Source organism: Anguilla rostrata, chromosome 15 (assembly GCF_018555375.3).
Source record: "Anguilla rostrata isolate EN2019 chromosome 15, ASM1855537v3, whole genome shotgun sequence".
NCBI classification, from domain to species: domain Eukaryota; kingdom Metazoa; phylum Chordata; class Actinopteri; order Anguilliformes; family Anguillidae; genus Anguilla; species Anguilla rostrata.
In genome coordinates, this window is record NC_057947.1 from 35,247,577 (window position 1) to 35,270,961 (window position 23,385).

General features: G+C 40.4%; 2 protein-coding genes across 2 annotated transcripts; one reads left to right on the plus strand and one right to left on the minus strand.

The window, feature by feature from the left end:
• Window positions 1–7,622: 7,622 nt before the first annotated feature.
• zic2a (zic family member 2 (odd-paired homolog, Drosophila), a) lies at window positions 7,623–12,898 on the minus strand. Its single transcript, XM_064310797.1, has 3 exons — window positions 10,414–12,898; window positions 8,955–9,118; window positions 7,623–8,698 (listed from the first exon to the last, which is right to left on the minus strand). Exons 1-3 carry the CDS (start codon window positions 11,384–11,386, stop codon window positions 8,504–8,506), a joined length of 1,332 nt encoding a protein of 443 aa, XP_064166867.1. The 5' UTR covers window positions 11,387–12,898; the 3' UTR covers window positions 7,623–8,503.
• A 3,479-nt stretch (window positions 12,899–16,377) lies between these two features.
• On the plus strand, window positions 16,378–22,451 carry LOC135240828 (zinc finger protein ZIC 5-like). Its single transcript, XM_064310796.1, has 2 exons — window positions 16,378–17,945; window positions 20,496–22,451. Exons 1-2 carry the CDS (start codon window positions 16,901–16,903, stop codon window positions 20,936–20,938), a joined length of 1,488 nt encoding a protein of 495 aa, XP_064166866.1. The 5' UTR covers window positions 16,378–16,900; the 3' UTR covers window positions 20,939–22,451.
• Window positions 22,452–23,385: the final 934 nt, after the last annotated feature.

The window sequence follows — 23,385 nt, forward strand, 5'->3', positions numbered from 1 at the left end:
AGTCTATATTTATTTTGCAGCACATCTCGCATTGTATCCTGTCGGCACATCAATGCCGCGAGTTCCTGTGCAAATCTAGTTTGTGTACACCTTCAGTTTATTTTGCTCCCACACAGTAAACTGCCCAGTGATGATTCAAGTCTGACAGAGTGCCTTTGGGTCCAAATGGCACCATGTACTCTGTAAGAGCTGATTTAACACTGAACATTATAGCTACTGTGTACTTTCATTTCAGGGCTCGTATTACAGTAAAAATCCGTCTGTTTCTCGCTCCCCTAAACGTTGGATCTTTTGTTAATTTCAGATGCGTGCACGCACTCGCACACACACACACACACTCTTATTTAATTCCTTGTCATGCTGTTGTTATCATGACGTCATTACTGGGTGCACAATCAATTTGGCTGGAGGTGTTTCCTGTTGAAATTAGGAACGCACGATAAAACTGGGGCCTGGGGCCATATCGGCATCCACCGATAATATCCCCAAAAAAATAACTTCTCGGTAAGGGCCGATAAATTGTGATTAGGTCTGATATGACGGGCGACGTGACGAAGCCAAGGCCACGTGCGTCAGAGATGCGACGCTTTTGATGCGCGACGGGTGCTGTAAATTAAGTGAAAATGTCACGCTCCAAAAGTTACCTAATCAGAGGCACCTGGACCTCTTTCATTTATTATTTATTTTTAATTGACCGTTTTATCAATCAAAGTCACAAGGAAATCTAGAGACTCTGTAGCTGCCCAGCCATACTCAGATGCTGAATAGCAAAGTAGGCTAATAAAGTTGAAATATTTTATTTATATATTTTGTTACACAAATAAAGTTAATTGCGTTTTTCTTTTCATAATTTGGCATCTACCTCTCTAAAATGGTATTATTGGCTATAATTCGCATTTGTGCCATAATGTGATAAATCGGCTAGTCAAATATAGGTTATTGATATCACCTACAGAATATCATGCATGTAAACCAACGCTATAAAGCGCACACACATAGCCTACTGCTTATCAAAATGCCCCATGCAGGGGACACTCGCAAGGTAAACTGATTTTGCACAGCCATTTTGAAATGTAAAATACTATGTGACCTATAAACACACTATACGTGAATATATGAAAGCACCATTTTTCAATGACTGCCTTGGTTCCCCTCAAGAGTTCGTTCGAGAAAAATTCTGAATCCTATTCAGAATGCTGGTTCACACAATGCTGGTATAAACAAATGTGTTTTCGAGAACGCCGGTCGTCGTCATTTCGACATTGGACTGTGTCACACCTGCACGCATTGAGTCGTCCTCGTTCGGTGAAAATGCAAGGCAGCCCTAGGCCCGCTTTCAGTGGATCTTTCTCAATGCACCTGCTCGGGCGGGCTGTAACGTCCCTGTGCTTCTGAAATGGTTTGTAAGGGGTCAATGGCGTAAAACAAGCTCACCGCCCCCAAAAAAGTGAATGTAAACTTTTCGCCCTTTATATGCCAGCAATGGTGTGAAAGGCCAGGCTGGGAACGGGTCCCAAACTTTATTTACAGGGAAACAGCATTGTTTTCGTAAGGGAACAGTGGGCTATGAGTATGCTAGGCCTACTAAAAATGACTGCTGCGACTCAACGGTCCGACAAAGCCCATTTTTTTAAAATACCAAGGTCTGAATTTAGTAACCACGAGTTCGGCCAACTTACGAATTACGCACCTGTTTGAAATCAATTTTATGGTACCTATTCATTTCGCGTTTCCTTTACTTCTGACACAGCCGCGTATTACGACCCCGGCTGCCGGTAGTCTGCGTCGTCGCGATTAAGCAAAAACGGAGCGCAGCTACGGCGGGACATTCGATGCGTTTAAATATTTACCACAAAACCACAAAGTATTTTTCAGTGAGCGGCAATCAAGCAATGTCAACATTGTTAGAAACATTTTTCTACCGACTTGTAATGTTATCCAAACGTTATCCAAACCATGGATATCTGAGAATGGGTCTGGCTGCACCCTTGTTAATCGGCATTTTGGAATTCTACAAATAAATGTAACTGAAGCGAAGGACTTATCCGCGTGAAAAAGATGTTGACGTGCCAGCACGTGCGGTCAAAGGCCTACTGTACAGCTTACAGCTGAAGTAGGACTCTCGGGTGAGGTGAGACGTTTGACATATTGCCATAGGGAGCACGTGCAGCTACACATCAACCCAAACAATTAAAATGCGATCGAAAACGTCCTGTTTTCATTAATACACGAATATCCATATTAAAATCAGCATTATATGGATAGTCTATATTTTCAGCTCTATATTTGAAAATCTCTCTTGCAAAATCCTTTATGGTTAGGGATTGTCCAACGATATATAATTGCAGTGTAACGATAATTAGATAAATATTGAGTTCTGACAGGATTTCGGTTGGAAAAACGTTGACAATTATATGTGAACAATAATAAAAAGCGCGTGGCCTAATACCCAGAAGACAGACCTATCGTTAGATAACCAAGATACACTGCAATTTCTAGAGACAGTTGGCATATTTGACTTAATGCTAAGTGTATAACACACAATATAATGAATGCGTATGTATAACAAATTGTAAATGCAATCCATTTTCTTTATAAATGTTCATTTAAAATACACGAAATTACTCAATGTCCATAAATTGCATACATCCAGTACAAATAAGGAGACCTGCATGAATAGGAAAAAGAATACTTAAATATTAAACTGCTGAAACAAAACAGCATATCCAAATTAGCCACAAACTGTATCCATAATAACTTATTTTGAATCTGGGATGTAAGCATGTCATGAATCAGAAACTGAACCAGACATTAATTTAAAATTGATTTGGCTGAATTATGACACGAACTTGTCATTATTTTCCCACACAGAGTGAGACTGCCACTTTGATTTCCGTTTTTGCCCTCATTGTTGTACCCTGACTGAAAGTTCCGTAATAATGTTTTTCTAAATTTTAGAATTGCTTCCATTCTAAAGCTATGGGCTTCCACGGCAAAAGCATAATTTGCCGCACAATTGTAGTGTCGTCAGCCTGAAATATGGAACAATTAGCCTACTTCTGGCGAACAGCCTATACAGTAGCCTCCAATAAGTAAACGCTCGTTTTCTCTTGTCGAAGACAGATTACACGTTTTATTTATTTATTTTTATAGAAATGCGCCTATACGATAAATGTTTTGACAACGCAGCAACGAAACGTGGTTGTGAGTGAACAGCGAGTAAATATTGGATAAAACAACAGGCGAAATGAACCGATGTCACTGGCCTCGGTCAAGCAAGGAAATGAACACGAGAATATGACCCGGTGAACGGCTAGATATTCAAGATAGGCTTTTATGGTTTTTCCCCCCAAAAGCTCTTTTCCGTCGAAAGACGGATAAGACTGAACTTTGTGCTGCTCAGCCTATCCTGCCAAATTCCAAATTTGTCAGTTGGCAACATATCATCATCACGTAATTTTGCGGCATCTAAGTTATTACAGCTGGCTGGCGTCTACGATTTATGTATAAAAACATTTTTTTGTATAATTGAAGTATTTGTGAACAAATCGCATTAATCAAAGCAAGGAATGTAGCAATGACAAACTACTTGATTATATCCGAACTTTTGTTTGGAGAAACGTGTGTGTGTCAGGAGGATGGGTTGAGCGTGAAGAAAATCTGGGTTTAAAAATGGACAAAAAATAATTGAAAGTAAGCAATAGTACATGGGATTAGCCTATTGGGCTGTCAACATTTGCGCTACCTGGAAACGAAACAAAAGTAAAAACGAGCGCTGAGAGCATATTCGCTGGAGGAGGAAGTGCCTAGAAGTTCTACAATGGCTGTTGGCTTCGGTGAATTGAAAGCCAACAGTAGAATACAGTTAATTTGTAGCCCTGATTCAACTTAAACACGTTGCATCAACAAAATAGCATTTCATCCAGTAAATACACTGAACGGTGTCTTTTGCCCCTCGCGTATCCTGCTATTTCATTTCAGTTTAGATAACCTTGGACAGTATTACTGTAGTTGTAGAGGCGAAAAATAAAATGCTTTTACGGGTTTCATGTTTAGTCATATCATAGGGGAATAATCAAGGGGATCGATTGAAGCATAAAATGACACAATTTCATAATTATTTAGTTTAAAAGACTTCCTTATTCAAGCAATGGAAATGCTTTCACACGAGGCAAGACATATGTCAATACGCAAAACTTCGGCCTTCTGCCTTCTGAATAGGTTACTACAATGTAGCAAACGATACAATTTTGATCTATCTATCTATCTATCTATCTATCTATCTATCTGTCTGTCTATCTATCTATTCACCTATCTATCTACCTGCCTATCTATCTATTTATCTATCTATCTATTCAAGCAGTTAATAAATAAACATACAAATAATACGATCCACTTATATTTTATTTGACTAATAAATTCTATGTTTAAAACAAGCTGGGATCGGGGTAGCACGACTGACAACAACCACATGCTGAATGTCTTCGACTAGCTTGGCTGGAGCTTCTGGTTAGAACACAGACTGGTTTCATTCCTTCATCATCATGCTATGAACAGGAGCGGTAAGGATTGGCAAATACACAAAACTTTGTGATTAGCTATAGCCTACTAAAAAGCACTGGACTATTTTTCATTTTGAATCCATTAATAATAATAATAATAACAATACTTATTATTATTATTATTATTAATTTATTTTAACTACATAACTTTCAACTTCTGACAAATTAGAAGGAATTATTTTAAACCATTTATATTTTATACACTGGTGGCTCGGCGCGTGCAGCGGAGAGGCGCACTATGAAGTGAGCAGCATCAACGAAAATAGAGTCTGAGTTTGTGACTACCAAATTATGTCAATATAAGCCCATTTTTGGAAACGCAGTTGGCTCGTACATTTCGTCACGCGAAAAAAAGGTTTCTGAAAACATTTTAAAGAACAAGATTGTGCTTGAAAAGTTTTTGTTGTCATTCAATTTATAGGCTATACATTAAACAAAGCAATTAAAGCGTTTATGATTTTGCAACCTATTGATTTCTTTGTTATTTTCATTATAATTGCGAATAGCCTGCACTGACAGACAGTCAGAAGCATCCAATTTAAATGACAGTTTTAATTATTAATTAAATTTGCCTGGTCTAATTAAACGTCTTTAATGAAAAACAAAATAAGCCTACACACAATGAAAAGTATACTTTAGACGAGTCCGGGTTTGTTTCGTTTCAGCAAATCTGCACATTTCGATCAAGAAAATTCAACAAACTGTAAGGGTAATTGAACAAAAGTGTTTGGTCCTTTTTTCTATTTCTTTTCTTTTTTTGTCGCTTTCCCGGTGGGTCAATATCATAGCAGCACGCGCTGAGAACGAAACTGCATCGACGCTCTGCGTGTGACTGACCTTTCCACTCTCTCCTTACAGATCACGTAATTTTCATCCTAACGGGTCAACAAAAAAAAAACCGAAAACGAAAAAAAAAAACGCAGCGACAGACTGAGTGACTCCTGCCGCCAATGTCTGTATATGTGATTATGCACTCATACATAGCCTACATATGTATGCGCGCACGTGCAGCAGCCTACATGTATAGCACAGTAACAGCCGAGCCAACGGCTTCCATGCGTCTACGCGTTGGCGCGAGTATAGCTCAAAATAACACCGGCGTTAACAAGATACGCAGGTTTCCGTTAGAATTAGTGCATACGAGAAGACTACTGCGAGTTCCGCGGGGTTCCCAGCGTCTTTGCGCGCCGCGTGCAGTCATGCTCGTGTGCTCTTCAACTTGGGCTACCAAGGCTAATTACATACAGGTTAATAGCCTAACAAGGGAGAACTAGACGCTGTTCCTGGAACTATAAATACAATTATTCACTCCGTTCACGTCATTTTACTCTGGCATAGGCCTACTGTTAAATTAATTAAAGACTATTAAACGTTAAGGGTTGTTTATTTGGAATAGCAATGTTTTTTCTTTTTTTTTGTAATTCGTCTTTCGGGATTTAAGGCAAAAGTAACCCGAAACATATATGAAGATGCTTATGCCATGCATAACCTCACTTTGCAACAGAGTTTGTCTTACTACTTGAAAAATATCCGTATAACTAGGCCTACTTCACTATAATCTTTACTTTTCATGACAAAATGTAGCTACGAGTAAAGATTCTGCACAAAAATTCCGCATGTAGAAATAAAATTGTGTTTCAGCGGTAAAGACGGCAATTTCTTTGGCTCTGTGATAAATTAAATGGCTCATTGAGATTTAAAATGGCCAAGGGGTTCTTGCTAATGAACATCCAGCTTGGTTCGAGACAGTTCTTTATACGGAATCGATCGCCTATTATATATAATAGTATACAACTGAATAGAAATTTGATTATAAATTTGAAAAGGGTAGTCCAACTACTTTTATTTATTTATATGGGGGACGGGGGTGACTTTCCAAATGCTCCACAATAAGTCCACATTTTAGAATTGCAGATCATGTTCGCACATAAAACCCTGAAATAACAAAAAGACATTAAATATGTAAATTAAGCATGTCGACCAATGGGGCATTTCCGACAAGTGACAAGTGGATCAATAAAATGGCTGACCTCACATATATCCAGCTCTTTATGCGCCGCGCTATATGTTGTCGGCACAAAGGGCCGTCTCCTCGCCACTCAAAGCTATGTCAAGTTCAAGTCCATGGCTTCTCAGTCTCAAGCGCTATTTTAGTACTGGATGGGGGAGGGGCACAATTCCTCAACAAAAAAAAAAAAAAAACCCACACCTCTATTTCACAGGATTTGGTAGATTTTTTTTCGAATTGACCATTCACGGTTCGGTTACAAACTCCCCATTTATTCGTCTTGAAGAAGCTTCAGTATTTTTATTTTTATATTTTTTGAGGCGTTCAGTCCGCCACGAGCTGGTGTCGCAACCTAATGTTGCCTACAGGCTAGTCTGCAATGATTTGGTTGTAATTATAACTCATTTTAGAAGTCACAACACAGAAGTCATTCGCAGTCGGCGAACTCCTAAAAAAATCTAAACTATACCCTATGGTTTACATTGTGACAGACGTATTTATTGGTCATCGAGACCACCAAGTCTTCCACCCATGACCCAGACAAGTTTTCATTGCAATATCAAAATATCAATGTAGATTATTTTCCGACCAGCAGACCTTTTATGATACAATAATTCGCTGTTATGTTATATGTCGAGTTAGACTTGAGGGTTTTTGATGTCCTCGTTTGATCTGCACCGTAACACGTGTCAGCCTATATATATATTTTTTTACTTCATTTTAAAGATTCTCGGTATGGTTATGATTCGGAGTATGGTGATTTTAACTAGTCACACTGTACGATCCCACGTCACAGCAATGTATTTTCGAAGGAAAGATCTCAGTTTTCAGATTAACACATAGTCGGCTACTTACATATGGCGTTTTATGGTTTTAATCAGAATGTACAACGAAATTACGCAGTGATGTCAGGCTTGCCGTCTCTATTTCATTAATTTGACAACGCCTGAACTGGACATTCTATTAACGATACAGATTTGTTATTATCAAACCGGTGCTGCACGTTAATAATAATAAAAATCGTTACCAATCAACCAGAAAGGAGATATTAATCAAACACTTGCAACACATTTTATTATATTTCTGTATGCAGTAAAATTCTTAAAACTTATCACAAGAATGGAGAAAACACCTCTTAAACTTTGAACAAAACACAACAAAACAACTGCCCCGTGTTTAGCTCGTAATTGTACATATTTATAATAAAGAAACATTCTTTATAAATATTGTTTCATCTGAAGCAAGTAAATAGCATAATTTAATTACAAATGGATAAATATGGCAGCTGATATTTACAAAAGGAAGGGTGTAGTTACAGAAAATCTAACGACACAACATTTATTTTCCCCCTAATCTTCCAAATAGTATTTCACAATTCAAACTTGCAAAGCACAAAAACATCACAAGTTAAACCCGGCGAAGGAAAATATACATTCACAAGCAAATATTGTGTCTGTTTGAGTTAAGTCTTAACTTTGGCACGGTTTCCTGTTTATAGTAGTATAGTTACAATCAACTTGCCTTAACTGGATCACAATATTTAACATCATAATACAAAAGATTTTAGAATCCGTTAGAATGTGTGCACTAAAATTCCAGTTCGAGAAACAAGCTACCATTGAATGAACATCTATACATCTAAAACTGACAAAATCTATTACAACCATGGGGAAAGACAGCAAGTCATTATTATTTGTTGTTATATACAAAATGTGGAATAAATCTCAAACAAATTTTCTTCGGTTGATTATTATATTCACAATGCAATTTCGTTTGAAGACTTCATTCGCATAATATTACAGCGTCCATTTATGTTATTAGTTCCTTTGTACAAGACTTATATATATATATATATATATATATATATTTATATATACATACATGGATCTTCTTTTTGTCCTATGTTCTATTAATTGGGTCTGAAGTTTGTGTCCTAAACATACCATTCACTGAAATTGGACGACAGGCTGCTGTGTCCGCTGTTATTGTGAACAGCTGACGCGGGCGACAGATTGTTGTTGTTGTGGGTCTCTGTGGACGGAGACACCAGGCCAGGGGGCGTCGATGACTCGTAGCCGGAGCTGGCCGCGGGCGACGAGTCTGATGCCGTGGGAGACGACTCATGCACCTACGAGCAACGCACGAGTCAAAAGTTAACAACCGTTGCTGGGCAACTGCGTGGAATTGAGACAAACATAAATATTAAATAAGTAAAACCAAAATACGTGGTAGAAAATGATACAGATTCGCGTGCGGCTGCTCGCGAAAGCATGAAGTACGGTGCGCGTGTGTGTGTGCTTGAGAGGGAGATAGAGAGAGAGTGAGAGAGAAAAAGGAATGTTTTTTTCTTTATTTTTTTTTTTTACTTTTAGAAACTCGCTTACCTTCATGTGCTTTCTCAGAGAACTGGGGTGCGTGTAGGACTTGTCGCACATTTTGCACAGATAGGGCTTGTCCGAAGTGTGCACGTGCATGTGCTTCTTACGATCGCTGCTGTTGGCGAAGCGTCTGTCGCAGCCTTCAAACTCGCACTGGAAGGGTTTCTCTCCTGCGGGAAAATCACAGAAAGACGTGAATACGAGTCAGAGCTTAAAACGCCACCTCGGGTCATTATTTATCACAAATTAGGCCGTTTAACATTCATATAAAAACGTGGGTTCATTTACCATCGCATAATGACAGACGCTTTAAGTGAAAATGTAGCACCGTATTATATCAGTTGTGTTTAACTGCATCAATGCAAACTAACTGTAAACACAATCGTACCCATCATATCTCTCTTTATTTTGAGGGCAAAATGTAATTAAACGCACAGCCTATCGTGCACAATTGTTGCCCCAACATAAATATATTTGTGTTATATAAATTTGTATACGTAGGCTATTTAAAATAAATTCGTATTTGGAGGTCAAATTAAAGTACACCTCTGGAAAAAAAAACACTTAAAATTATTGTGTATATCGAATCTATCTATTTTATTCATATCAGCTACTACAGTGTCACATGCATACACACCATCCACGAGTCATTCCATTTGCTAAGAAACGAAACGACTGCAATTAACACCTTGACGATTTCACGTCGGCAAAACACAATGGATTCACTGGGTAAATGATAAAATGCAAAATCTTAGTAATTGCCTGTCTAGCACCCACTATCAATGAAATGCGTGAGAAACAGGCCTTTAAATCGTCCATTCCTGTCAACATTTCCTCCGTATTTAAAATGCATTTCATCAATAAGGATTAATTCATTGTTCAAATATTGCCAGTAAGTGAAATTACGTTGGCAGACGCCAGTACATGTTATCATTAACGGGAAATACAATTTTTAAACCACTGCTGCGCGCACGCGGCTTGCAACAGACAGTGAGCTATACGCTGCCTTAAAACTGACCCGTTTTAAAGTTTATGGGCAAAACCCTCCACAGACTGTTACATAATTTAACAAACTGTTGCAAAAAAATTCGCGGCTGCCGGACGCGACGATAAATAATCCTTACACGGCGTTTTTCGTTCATTGCTTACAATTAAACTGAATAGACAGCCGATACAATGACATTTTTTCTACGAAAATTAAAATCAGAGCATCAAAAAAGCCACAAAGTCGCTCTCTCACATTGCTAACCGTGTACGCCGATTAATCAAATCTTGATAACAAAGCCAAATTTAGTTTACATTTTCCCAACATTATTCTCCAATATTCTAGCATACATTCGACTTTAACTAATCGAACATTCACAATACACCACCTATTATTGTCACGCGTATGATTTACCAACAAAACGCAAGATCAAACCAAGTCAGAATACAATTTTTTTTTTTAACTTGTTTTTACAATTACCTGTATGCGTCCGTTTGTGTATCTTCAAGTTTTCCGATCGCGCGAAGACCTTTCCACATCCAGGAAACGGGCAGGGAAAGGGCTTTTCTCCCGTGTGCACTCGGATGTGATTGACCAATTTATATTTGGCTTTGAAAGGTTTGCTCTCGCGCGTGCACTCTTCCCAGAAGCAGATGTGGTTGCTCTGCTCCGGTCCGCCGACGTGCTCCACGGAGACGTGAGTCACCAGCTCGTGCATGGTGCTGAAAGTTTTATTGCAACTCTTCTTCGGGTTGCTGAGCTGCTCCGGGTCGACCCACTTGCAGATGAGCTCTTGCTTGATGCACTGCTGCCGCATGTAGCGGAAGAAGGCTCCGGGGTGGTGATGGGCTGCCATATTCATACCCATGTTCATATTCATGGAGCCGTACTGATTGTGGAGCTGGGCTGCGGAGTAAGGGTCGGCCCGCGGACTGGAGACCTGGTGATATTGATCCGACCGACCAAAAACTTCCCCCGGTAGTCCAAGCCGCATTTGTCCGTTCAGCACGTTCGGAGAGCCGTGGGATCCGTGCTGATCGTGGATCCCCGGGAACAATATGTGGCCCTGGCCGTCCGTGTGGGAGTGATGGAGAGACCCCGCCGCGGGGCCGAAGAGGGCATGCTGGCTGCCCGCCGGAGACGAGTCTCCGAAGCCGCGGCTCCGAAAGAGGAACTCCCGAGTAGAGTTAAAAGGCGAGCTGGCGTACGATGTGACGTGAGCGGCGTGCGCGCCCAGCGCCGCAGCGGGGTAACCGGCCGCCTGAGAGGTGAACGCGGAGGTCTGTCCAGGGGAGAGATCGTGGTTCAATTTGAAGGCGCCCATGTGCGCAGAATCGACAAAGCTATTCTGCGCTAAACTCAAGTCTCTGTCCTGCATTTCGCTTGACGAATGATGCCTGGCAAACGTGCCAACTCCCAAACCAGGGAACTGGTGACCAGCGTCCAATAACATTTTTATTTTATTTTTTATTTTTCCAGAATTAAGATTTTGTTCGATTCAAATGTATGCGCGACAGCAAGTGACTTCAACGGCAAGAAGAGAAAAAAATAAATATAAACACCTAGCCTTCTACTGAGGTCTCGCCTTCGGAAGGTGAAAAACACACCATCAGTCGAAGTTCAAAGAGATGATCCGCTAGCAGAAAAACACAACCTACAGCTTGTCTTACTGAACACTATACACTTTCCCCTCGCAGTTAACTTGTAACGCACAATCCCCATGAAAAGATGCAGAAAAAGGTCCTCTGTGTTTTTTTTCCTTGATAAATTAGTGAATGCCTGTGCTTTTCACAGAAGCACTAAGAATTAATAATTATCTCGCTAGATTTTCCTCTCAGAGACTGCGGCTCCTCGGTGCATCTCGGATGGTCGTTCCGATTGGTTGTGTTTATTTCTTTCGTTCGCCCGTGTTTATCTCGGCGGGTCGCTCTTTCTCACTGGACTGACAATCTCTCCTTTTACGCCCCCTTTAACTGGGGCCCGGCCATTCGCTCGCCGCAGTCTCATTGGCCACCGCGTCTCATCAATCCCAGGTGCCCAGCCAATGGCAGGTACCTCTTTCGCGACTAATAGTTGCTCGCCATTTTCCACCGATAATTACCGCCTACTTTTTCGGAAAGGCTTATCCAGAGAAAGACAATAAACATACTTTCGGCAGCGGAGATTTCTGGAAACCCGAGGTTCAGTGGCTCATAGATTATTTAAAGAGTTGGACTATTTGTTAGACTGTTGTTTTTTGGGGGGTCCATGGCACATACCTCCGCTAATTACTTAGGCTACTTTAGAAGTCTAATTACCATAGGTTATATAGTAAAGCTGAAGAACAGCAAACATACGAACCAAAAACGCTCGTTTATCGATAATCTTTTCGGGAGAAGCCAGGGACATCTCGATATAATCACTATTCAGCTAAACTCAAGGCGAATGCAAATGAACAATCGTTATTCCGAATTTAACCAATGTTCTCTGATCGCAAGGACAATCTGTTTTTTTTTTTTTCACGGCCTGTTGAATACGTCTGACTACAGCCTATGCAATCTTATAGGCAGATATTCATAGAATCACGTTTCCAAGTATGCGCAATTTCTGTTAAATCATAGGCTGCTCTAAAATAGCCTGAACATAGTTCATTTTAGAAGGGCGGTTTAAAACCGAACATTTTCATTAGGCTAAATAAATAGACCTTCCACCTAACGGTGCAACTGCGTAGGCTGCCTATGTGTACAAACTGAGGAAACTACAAATAGGACGTTAAATCTACCACTTCTCTTCTTTGAGCCTGCGATCAACGACGGAAGTATGGAAGAAGCGCTTAATTTATCGGTCCTGATTCCTATCTTTGGATAATAACGCTAAACGTAGCAGAAAATCTAATTTTCAGTAATTGATATATGGGTTATCAATATGGTTCATTAGCCGAGTTTATCTTTACCGGTTAGACAGTTATTTCAGATTATTATTACTACTATTATTATAGTTATTATTATCAACAACAACAACAATAATAATAATAGTTCATCTATAAATATCATATAGCTATACCCACAAACCAACACGTCTGCGTACACATGCTCGCACTCACACATTATTCTGTAAACATAAAAAAAAATATTGCAACTATTGCAACTCTTTTTACATTCATTGAAACCAAAATCACTAACATCTGCCAATCTTGTTTCGCGCAAAAAAATAATGCACTCGCGGAAAACCGCAGCAGAAACTCTAACAAGACTACAAATTAAACGGTTGCATATTAAGAAAGTGGATATTTTTTGCGAGGTTTCGAAGTGACAGTGTTAATTATGAAATCGCACACCTTGCCTGGTAAAATTTGCATAGGTTCTCAATTACTCGGAACGCCCGATTGAATCACAACGGTACCTTGTTAGAAATTTAATCAGTCTGGTAAATATATGTCTGCACTTTTCACGTGAACGCTACGATGGTGTCTTTGTGCTATTTTTGTACAAACGGAAAACCATTCAAAGCCTAGGCTACAATACGCAGCCTAAAGATATACGCTCACTGGATCGTTACGGATAAAGCAGTTTACTTACACATTTAGTCCCTTAAGGCTCTGTCCCGACGCGGACCAGAACTTTCCCTCTTCTACTTGTTACTTCCCAAAGTTTCAAATAGTAAATAATAGGAGCGGTAAGACATTAAAAAAAAAACTTGGGAATTTTGACTCACTCGGCCTAAAACCCCGCAGTTCGGACATTACGTAGGCTGCTATTCTGCCAACGCTCCATTTCTACCCTCTCTGCAGGAATCACGGGAGCTTATCCAAGTTCAAAGCCACGTCTGCCGACCCCTTTAAGACGCGCTTTATTTCCCTGGAAAACCGCAAAAACCCCATCTTTCCCCCCGTCATTGCTAAGACCAAAAAGGAGAAGGAGAAAGAAAGAAAGAAAAAGAAAGAAAAAAACGCAACCAGGCTGCTGCGGCTCAGTGTTGAAGGTCCTGATTTCCCCCACAGATTATTTGGCTTTAAAAAAAAGATACTAGCTAGAAACTAAAAATGTACGAGCTCCAGTTAAATACAAGCATTTCAACAGGTTAGCCGTCTAATAATTCTGTCAGGACAAAAACATGTCGAACAGACTGAGCAAATGCAATCACATTTATGTAGGCTACAACATATATATATATATATGAAATGCGGAATTAATTTTTCCTACAGTTGTTATATTGCAGTATGAAACGATACAGATCATATAACCTCATGCTCTGAACTCACACGAGCGAGGGCCTTAGAAAAATGGCCATTCAGAGCTTCTTTCATGAAGTCATAAATTCGACAGAATCATCAACCTGCTGCTAGCCTACATGCTTGATTGATACCAACGTGTAGGCTACTCCAAGGGCATGTGACCTACGGTGCGACCCGTAAAAAGTCACACGTGTTCCCTTCCGTAAACAAACCTTTGTACACAACCTCCATTGTTTCCAGGCAAACAGCTGAAGGCTCTCTTTCTCTCTTCCTCTCTTTCTGTCTCTATATATATTTCTGTCTCTCTCTCTTTTAAAAAAAAATTTTTTTTTTACTTGCCAGTCATTTTTTAAATGGGCCCATAGGCTGTGTGTGTTTAACTGAGAATTAATATCTACTCTAAATATTAAAACAGGACACTCAAGCTGCTGCGATGGGGTTCACAATCCATACACAACCAAATACAATATTAGCAGGGATGTGTACAGGACACCCTGTTTTTTGGCTACTATTTACTGACAGATTGACACATCTTATCAAGGCAATCAAAAGTGGCAGACAAGGTTTTTATCTATAGCAAGGATGTAAGATGTGTAGTACACAGGACACAGAGACTACGCTTCCTTTTGAAGTCCCAAAAAGTGGTTGTATCTATTTACAGGGAACAATATGGCTGCAGGGGGAGCTTTCTGATGGAATATACCTATGCACCTGCGTACAGAACCCTGACTGACACACACACACACACACACACCTATATTGTGAATGACTTTGTGTGTGTGTGCATGTCTGGGTGTGCGTTGTGTGTGTAATAGCTTGTGATGAGTTAATTAGCTATATTCAAAAGTACACAACCATTAGGCTACTTATGAAATAAGCTTTGGAATAACTACTGATGAATCTTGAACCATTTCGGCAATTATCTGTAAGTGGTATTTTACACTGTATTTCAAGTGTAAAATTCCAAAGCACACACATTTATGACACTAAAGCAACCCATTTAGCAATTACTTATGGAAATATATGTATGGATTTTATTAACCTTAAATGACATCCAAAGAAGGTACTGTGATTCCATCACCTTCACAGCTTAACTGAGTGGAACAAAATACTGTCAGTTCATTAATATTTAAAAATTAACTTCTAATTTATTTTATGTTGCGGGCTTATTTGTGTATGTGTACGTCTATATAAAGTGCCTACTAAAATCAACTGTAGCAAATCACTATACGAATCACTATATTTTCCGGATTTATGAAAAGACGAATGACAGTCATTTCATAAAAGTGCCAAAATTCAATAAAAGATTTTCTAACAGCAAACTCCAAATAGGCGTCTTCCAATGTTATCCTTCAGCCCAATCCAACCTGCTTGTTTTGTGATGGTGTTCAATCAAACTTCGCCTGGACTGAATTTCAGCAACAATTTCGTTAACTTCCGCAACATTTTAGAAAATACGACTGGACTTAAAACGATGTATTCTGTGGATTAGGCCTATGCCAAACAGATGTCTTAAATCCGCTACTGACCAAAGCACTTTGTCGTTTGACTGAACCCAAGTTTTGGTGACTACAAGAAAATAATAAACATTTTCCCGTTTCAGTGTAATAGACGATTTCTATGCCACACGTAGCCGGCATTGCATTTTGTCGATTAAAAAGGCAAAAAAAAAACATTTTGATTACTTATCAAAATTGAAATAACATGGCAAAACAACATTTCCCAAAAATCTGGATTGCACACAATAAGAGATGCTTTGCACGCACGATACGTTTTTTCTAATAAAACAAGAAACCAAAATCTGTCATAGACATCAGATTTTCAGGTCTGCATTCAATTTAGAGGAACACAATCTTGTTAAAATAAAAATGCTCTTGTGGTTTATATAAACGTGTAACGAGTTACCACGCGGATTACTGGGCAGGATGGGACAGAATTTCAGCAAGCAACTGAAAAGCTGTATAAATTTAGGTCATCCACCTGTCTCGACGTTGTGGAAGATTGTCTCTTTGCATTTAATTATTTATTATTATTTATGTTTTTACCGGTGCAAACAAAGGGAAAGTTACAACTGAAGCACATAAACCTACACAAATGCAATACATCGGTCGTGTTTATAACGGTTATGTGGTGGAGATCGTTATAAAATATCATCTTAAAACGTATTCTGAAAATACAGTTAATTATCTTACCTAGTTTATTATCTAACGGATGTTCACTTTGAAAATACATTTTCAAACGAAATCAAGAAAACAATAGTAAAATGCAAACAAGAAATGCTAAAAAAAAGCCTTATTTTGTTTTGCTCCAACCACGTGCGCTAGCATCATAAAAAAAAAAAAAGAAGAAAAAAAAAGAATACATGGGCCTATACAGATCTGCGGCTAACTTTTCGAGCACAACTTTTGGAGACAACAGCGCCACGGAGAGTAAAGGGGCGGATCCCTGCTGTGCCTCTGCGCTGAACGACAGCCAATCGCTTCGTTCCCTTAACTGCCAGTCACCGAAATGCGTCCAATACCCGCAGTGCCATTTCTAAACTGTATTCCCCACTGTGTCCTCCAACTGTTGTATGTTCTGCCAATCGCTGGAGGACAGAGTGGGAAAAGGAACAAGCAGAGTTAGAGGCAGGACAAAAGAAGTTATATAGACCGCTATACACTAATATATTATTTATATATGAATGTTTTGGAAGGCGCGTAGCGGGGAAAAAACAATACCGGTGAATGTGGATGGACTAGGCAGCCAGTAGTAATGGAGCCCCCTTTGAGCAAGAGGAATCCGGCGCTAAGATTAGCGGATTTGGCAGCGACTCAACCCCTTCCTCATCAGAGTGTGACAGGCTTCCCGGGGATAGGGGGGCATCACCCTCACTCCCACCATGCCCACCTCCACCCTGGGGAGGTGGGCAACGACCCCGGAGTGGCACTCACTCCGTTCGGACCCGAGCACATGGCACAGACAAATGCTCTCAAACTCAGTCCATCTCAGCACATTCAGAGCCACCCCGAAGCCCAGACGGCGGCATCTTTCACTCCTTCGCAGACCACAGTTGGTTTCCCCGTGGCTCACCCCCACTCAAGCTACGCCACCAACAGGGACTACATCCTCAGGAGAGAGCTCTCGGCCTCTGCTATGCACGCGCTTGGCGACCAGCATAGTTCCGCCTCCTCCCCCCATCACCATGGCATGTTCATCTCCCCAACAGGTGCTTATGGGCACGCGGAAGGTGGTGCCCATCCTCTTTTCTCTGGACTTCACGATCAAGCGGCACCCGTGGCCCATCATCACCACGCTCTGAACGGGCAGATGCGCTTGGGTCTTCCGGGGGACATTTACGGAAGGCCGGAGCACTTCGGCCACAGGCCCGAGCACTATGGACCGTCCTCCATCAACAGCTACAACTCCATGAACTTAAATGTGAACATCGCTTCAGCTCCTCACGGAGCGGCGGGGGCGTTTTTACGGTATATGAGGCAGCCCATCAAGCAAGAGTTAATCTGCAAATGGATTGACCAGGAACAAACTTCAAAGAAGCCCTGCTCCAAAACTTTCAGCACCATGCACGAGCTGGTTAACCATGTCACCGTGGAGCACGTCGGGGGACCGGAGCAGAGCACGCACGTTTGTTTCTGGGAAGAGTGTCCGCGAGAGGGGAAAGCTTTTAAGGCGAAGTACAAACTGATAAATCACATCCGAGTTCACACGGGAGAGAAACCGTTCCCTTGCCCGTTCCCAGGTTGTGGAAAAGTGTTTGCTCGCTCGGAAAACCTAAAGATCCACAAGCGGACACACACAGGTCAGTTCGAAGTGTCCTTAAGAACTATAGCCTATTCACTCACACTTCTAGCGTTCTGAACAAAACTACGACCTCGTACTTTCACCGAGTTGTATCATATAAAACGTTCAGATGACAAGTTAATTTCGGCTATTTAAAAACATTTTTGTCTACTTACAGAAACTCGAGACAAACACAAAAACAACATTATGTAGATCTGTATTTGTGAAGAACTGCACTTAACCTTTCGCGGCAAATTTCTCAATTTGGAATGCTTGTTCCTTACTTACGATTATTTTCTTTCATGAACCATAGCTAATGTCACGAGAATATTTACGATTTATATTGTCGCCTAAATCAGTATTTACGAGCACTGTAGTTTAAGAAACGTGGGTCTCACTTCTTTTTTGAGCCTGAGTAAAGTGCATCGCTTTGGGCAGATATTATTCCTTGGAGAATGCTTAGGTACGTACGGCTTAGCTAATTGTTTTGCTGATTTATTGTCTTGTCACAGTTTTTCGTCAGACGTAGCCTACCTAATCCTCCGCTGATTCAAATCTTTCTGGTTTACATCATGTGTAAACCAGCATGTTTTAGCAACAGAAAGATTACGCCAGTTTAACATTTCGACTCGATTGGTTGTTTAATATTGAGTCCACCACTATTTAAAAAAATTTAAATAGAAAAAGAAAACCAAATTAATTTATACTGGTTCCATAAGTTCGCACAACATGGGGCTAGTATGAAATAGTAGAGAATATTTAACCATTTCCAGCCGGTATCAGCCGCCCAGAGAAAGGGAACGTTAGTTATGTTTAAACAGTGATAATAGGGTTAAGCACAAAAGCTTACTCTGTAGGCTACATAACGCGCAAAAGCTATTTCATTTATTCGGATTTTAACAAAGATTTTTTCCAGTTAATTTGGATTTTAGTGTCCACTGGCCTGGCGAGAGAAAGGTTCTGTTTACCTATATTATCCAGAGTGCCAGTGGGTTTGGAGACTGGCCTGTTTTGTGAACCAAGTTACTCCCACGTCCGATTTAACACGGCAATCAAAGCCTGTCAGTGTCTTTGTTCGTGAAGTGTGGTGAGATACGACAAGTCCAGGAGGCATGCACCGACGTATCCTACTGAAGTTTTGTAATACAAAAAAAGTGCTACACAATAAAGCTGCAAGCACTTTGTTGTTGATTTTGCATGCTTCGTGTGTTTGACAAATAGATTGAGTCACTTAACTACTAGCGTTCTGTGTTGCTGTATACCCTACACGTTAAAAGTATGGTGATTTGGGAGAAAACAAACATGAACACTGTTTTTGCAGGAGCTTCAGCCTGACTGAAATCCAACTTGAAAGACAAAATGGAACCAAATGTCGCTTAGTTTGTCCTAGTAGTGCAAAGGCTGGAAGTTTAGAGTCACAAGCTTCCGACAGGTCGGAGATATCATGCATTTTGCTGATATTATAATACATGGTTCTCACACGTATTGACCAAAAGGGGCTATGCGAGCTGCTGCAGTCTAACAGCGTATCTTGCCTAATGTGGGGGGTTTCCGGCGTCTACTTTTTAATCCTATACACAGCCCTAGTTAAAAACGAAGGCCTGTCTCGATAGAGAACAGCTAATCCGTTCACTCACGAATACACCAGTTTACACATAAGCTACATAACGTATAGACAACTGGCTAATAATACAAACGCTGAGAATTGTATTTAATTTAAATTAAAACTCAACGTTTTGGTAGATGTAGGCTTGTACGAGTTGGACGAAAGACAATTTTCGTGTAGAGGTCTTTGATGTCCGACAACTAGCGCGTGCGAATCACGAATGACGTGCAGGCGACGCGAGAGGGGTAAAATTCTGGCAGTGGTTGTACGCAGAAACGCACATGTTTTTAAATGGGAGCGACGGGCTTGCACTTTAGGATGTTGGCCTATAGTAAATTCAATGTATGCCAGACAGGAAAGGCCTGCGGCGGCAAACACAGCCACACCAACTATTTATGAAGTAATTACCTTGGAAGTGTTGCGTCTCCAAAGCGTATAGGCCTTAAATTTAACTACGGCCCTTTGCAGGATCAATGGAATAGCCGAAATTGAATACAATTTTATAATATTTCGGTGCAGAGTAGGCCTACATATAATTTTCACTTTCAGTTGCATGTGTTAATCAATTAAAATATGTCTAAGATGGTGACGAAAATTTGGCTTTTGCTGGGCGTTCGTCGTTAAGTGTCCGAAGCGAATTTCAAGCGGATAACGTTGCTTAAATCAGTAATGAGGTTCAACTAAGTGTCCTGTTCGAAGCCCCAGTGTGGACCCATATTTTCACTAAAAAAGGATTTGATCAAATGTTGTCATAAAGAACTGTCCAGTATGGTGCATTCTACTTATTTTGGTTGTAGAGAGGTTTAGACTGCGTTCATGTCGACATTTGTATGTTGGTTGACATATCTCATGAAAGTAGTTATTTGGGAATTCTGCTCCTAATGTGGGAGTTAATATATGGATCTTTTGTATGTACGACTGGTGATTATATTCTTGATGTTCACATATTTACACTCTTTCTAGGGGAGAAGCCATTTAAATGTGAATTTGACGGATGCGACAGAAAATTCGCCAACAGCAGCGACAGGAAGAAGCACTCTCACGTGCACACGAGCGACAAGCCGTACTACTGCAAAGTGAGAGGCTGCGACAAGTCCTACACGCACCCCAGCTCCCTGCGAAAACACATGAAGGTTCACTGCAAGTCGCCTCCCCCCCCGTCCGCCGACGCCGAGACGTACCACTCCATCACCAGCTCGCTCGGAACGGCCCTCCCGCCGACCCCCGAGCCTCGCAGGAGCCGCTCGGCGAATCTCTCTCCTCAGGTTACCAACCTCAACGAGTGGTATGTGTGCCAGGGGAGCGCGGGACCTAACAATCTTCACACGCCGTCCAGCGACGTGCCGACGTCGGACTCGGAAGGGGAGGACTCTTTTCGTAACTCTGATCCAAGGACGATGCTCTGACACTGTCCGTTTTGAACACACACGTTACTGACCCAAATAACCCCTCGTCCCCCAGTCGCCCACTAGAAAAGTGTTAAATACACAGGAAATATAAGCATCTTTTTCTCTCTTTCTTTTTGACAATGGAACACGAAGAAGTGCAGCAGATGATGTCAAACGGTGAATAACAAAGGCCTTCAAAAATCTATTTTCGTACTTACTGTATTTAATAACGGTAAACAGCATACAGAAATTGCCTATCAAACCATTCCATTTCAAATGTAAATTTACATTAGAGTCACTAGGATCAAGGGAATAGCCTACGTGCATACATACCATGTGATGGGGGCACACCAGTAGATTTAATGGCGAATAATTCATTTTGTTCCCTGTAGTAAATGCCAAAAACTATTGGAAAACCTCCTATAACCTGTCCACCAGAAGACGAAAAAAATCTCTCAAATCAACCTGCATAGGTTGGCTAAAGCGCAGGCTACACACATCTGTATGCATAGTGTCACCTCGCTAACATGATTCAGTCGTCGCTGATTAATTATGTCCAGATGACATTGTCCATATGATCTCATCATTATCGCGACCCTTCAAAGTTTAACCAGTCGGATCCATCATAGTCTCATCTGCGTAAGTTTAATAAGTCCATGTACTATCAAAGGGAGGAGGCCGCGCGTTATCTGGAACAGTATTAGGTACACGCATTTAAGATTAATGTACAATTATTAAATGTGCTATCAATGAAACACAGGCACGCGGGGAACATTTTTTAAACCTATAAAGCCTCATAGAACATTCCATGCAATAGCCTATTATAGCATTTGCATTGAAAACAATGCCACGGTGGGGACCAACATTCACCCAGTTTCTGCATATAGACACACAAAGGCAAAGGAAGCTTTGCAAACGTGTGTGCATTGTCGAAGTTTACACAGTATGTAAGTTCTAATGAATTTTGTGTTGTATTTAAAAGCTATTTAAAATGATATTTTATGCAAAATTCACATCATTATACAAACTCGTTTAAGAGTACTAATTTGTCCTTCGAGACCCTAAATCTGTAATCCTGGCAGGCCTATCCCTGACGGATTTGTATATAATTGTATTGTTGATCGTGAACCGTTGATGTAGTCTTTATTACAATAATGTTGTTTTGTAAATTGTAATTTATTTGATGGCGTAACGTTGTCCCGAAATTACAGATACACCAAAGAACGATAATATTAATTTTGGTGAAATTTAGTGATGCCTTTTTCCCGTGGTCTCTTATTCTCAGCCTACTTGAATAAGCTCTGTAATGTGAAATAAACTCTCCCTTTCCCTCTCCGTCTCCGGCTCTCGCGCATGTCCAGTGTAGTACCTCTGTATTTATCGTTGAAATGCATGACGCTGTCCATTTTGAAAGAACAAAAAAGAAAATGAAACAGCTTTCACTTTGGAAGTCTTTGATGTTGGTGGTAAAATTTATAATGGCTATATTCAACGTAAACTTCATAATGAATAAACAGAACATTTAAATATGGTATTCGTGTCTTTCATAAAAGGAAGTTTATCATTTTGGTTTCCAGTGGCCTACATTAACCTTTTAGATGCTGACAAAATTTGAAAACAGGCCTGTAGATCCCTGAGAATTTTCAAGAATCGTGTTCCTCAACAAAACGTGCAATCAAGCGTAAGAATAGGTTTGTTTTAAATATTTGTGAAACAAGGATCTTTCTTACCAGTAATCTGCACAGATTTTACTGGTGCCTAAAGGGTTAAAACATTTAAATTATTATTTGACCCAATATTTATTCGATTTTAACGACCCACAAGATACATGAAATATATGATATAAACTAAGCCTCCCTCGCTTTACAATAATAACAGGGGTTCATTCTGTGAAAGACAACATAAAGTCAAGGGTGATTAACAATATGCTGTTACTCCATTGCGAAAACATTGGGGGGGGGGGGGGGGGGCAGACGATGAACCAACATGTCTGTACCAACAAGAAAGGAAAGAAAAAACACGTTATGAATTTTAACAGTTTTCACTGTATATATGAGTTGCCTATAACTGTGTGTACGTGTTTTTTTTTTTTTTTGGGGGGGGGGGCGGAGGGGGAGGGGGGTTAAATAAAAGTTTACACTGTGTAGGCAGACAAATAACATACCCTGTAGAATAGTAGCCACATAAATGAAGACACTGATCAATGGGGATACTTATGGCTCCCTAATAGAGTTCCGTATGAAAGACCGGACGGCACAAAGCCGCCGAAGCATGAATCATTCATGGAAAATATAAAAGATAAAAGATATCTGACAATAAGCAGGCTCTTGTATAGAGTGTATAAAACAAGTTCCCCCCCTCTTATTTCCACCATTAAAAACGCGCAGTCTCACTTTCAAAGTGTCCCCCTGTCCAGTCCATAGAATTAAAATTGACCAACGCAAGTCCTGCTCCACTTCAAAGTA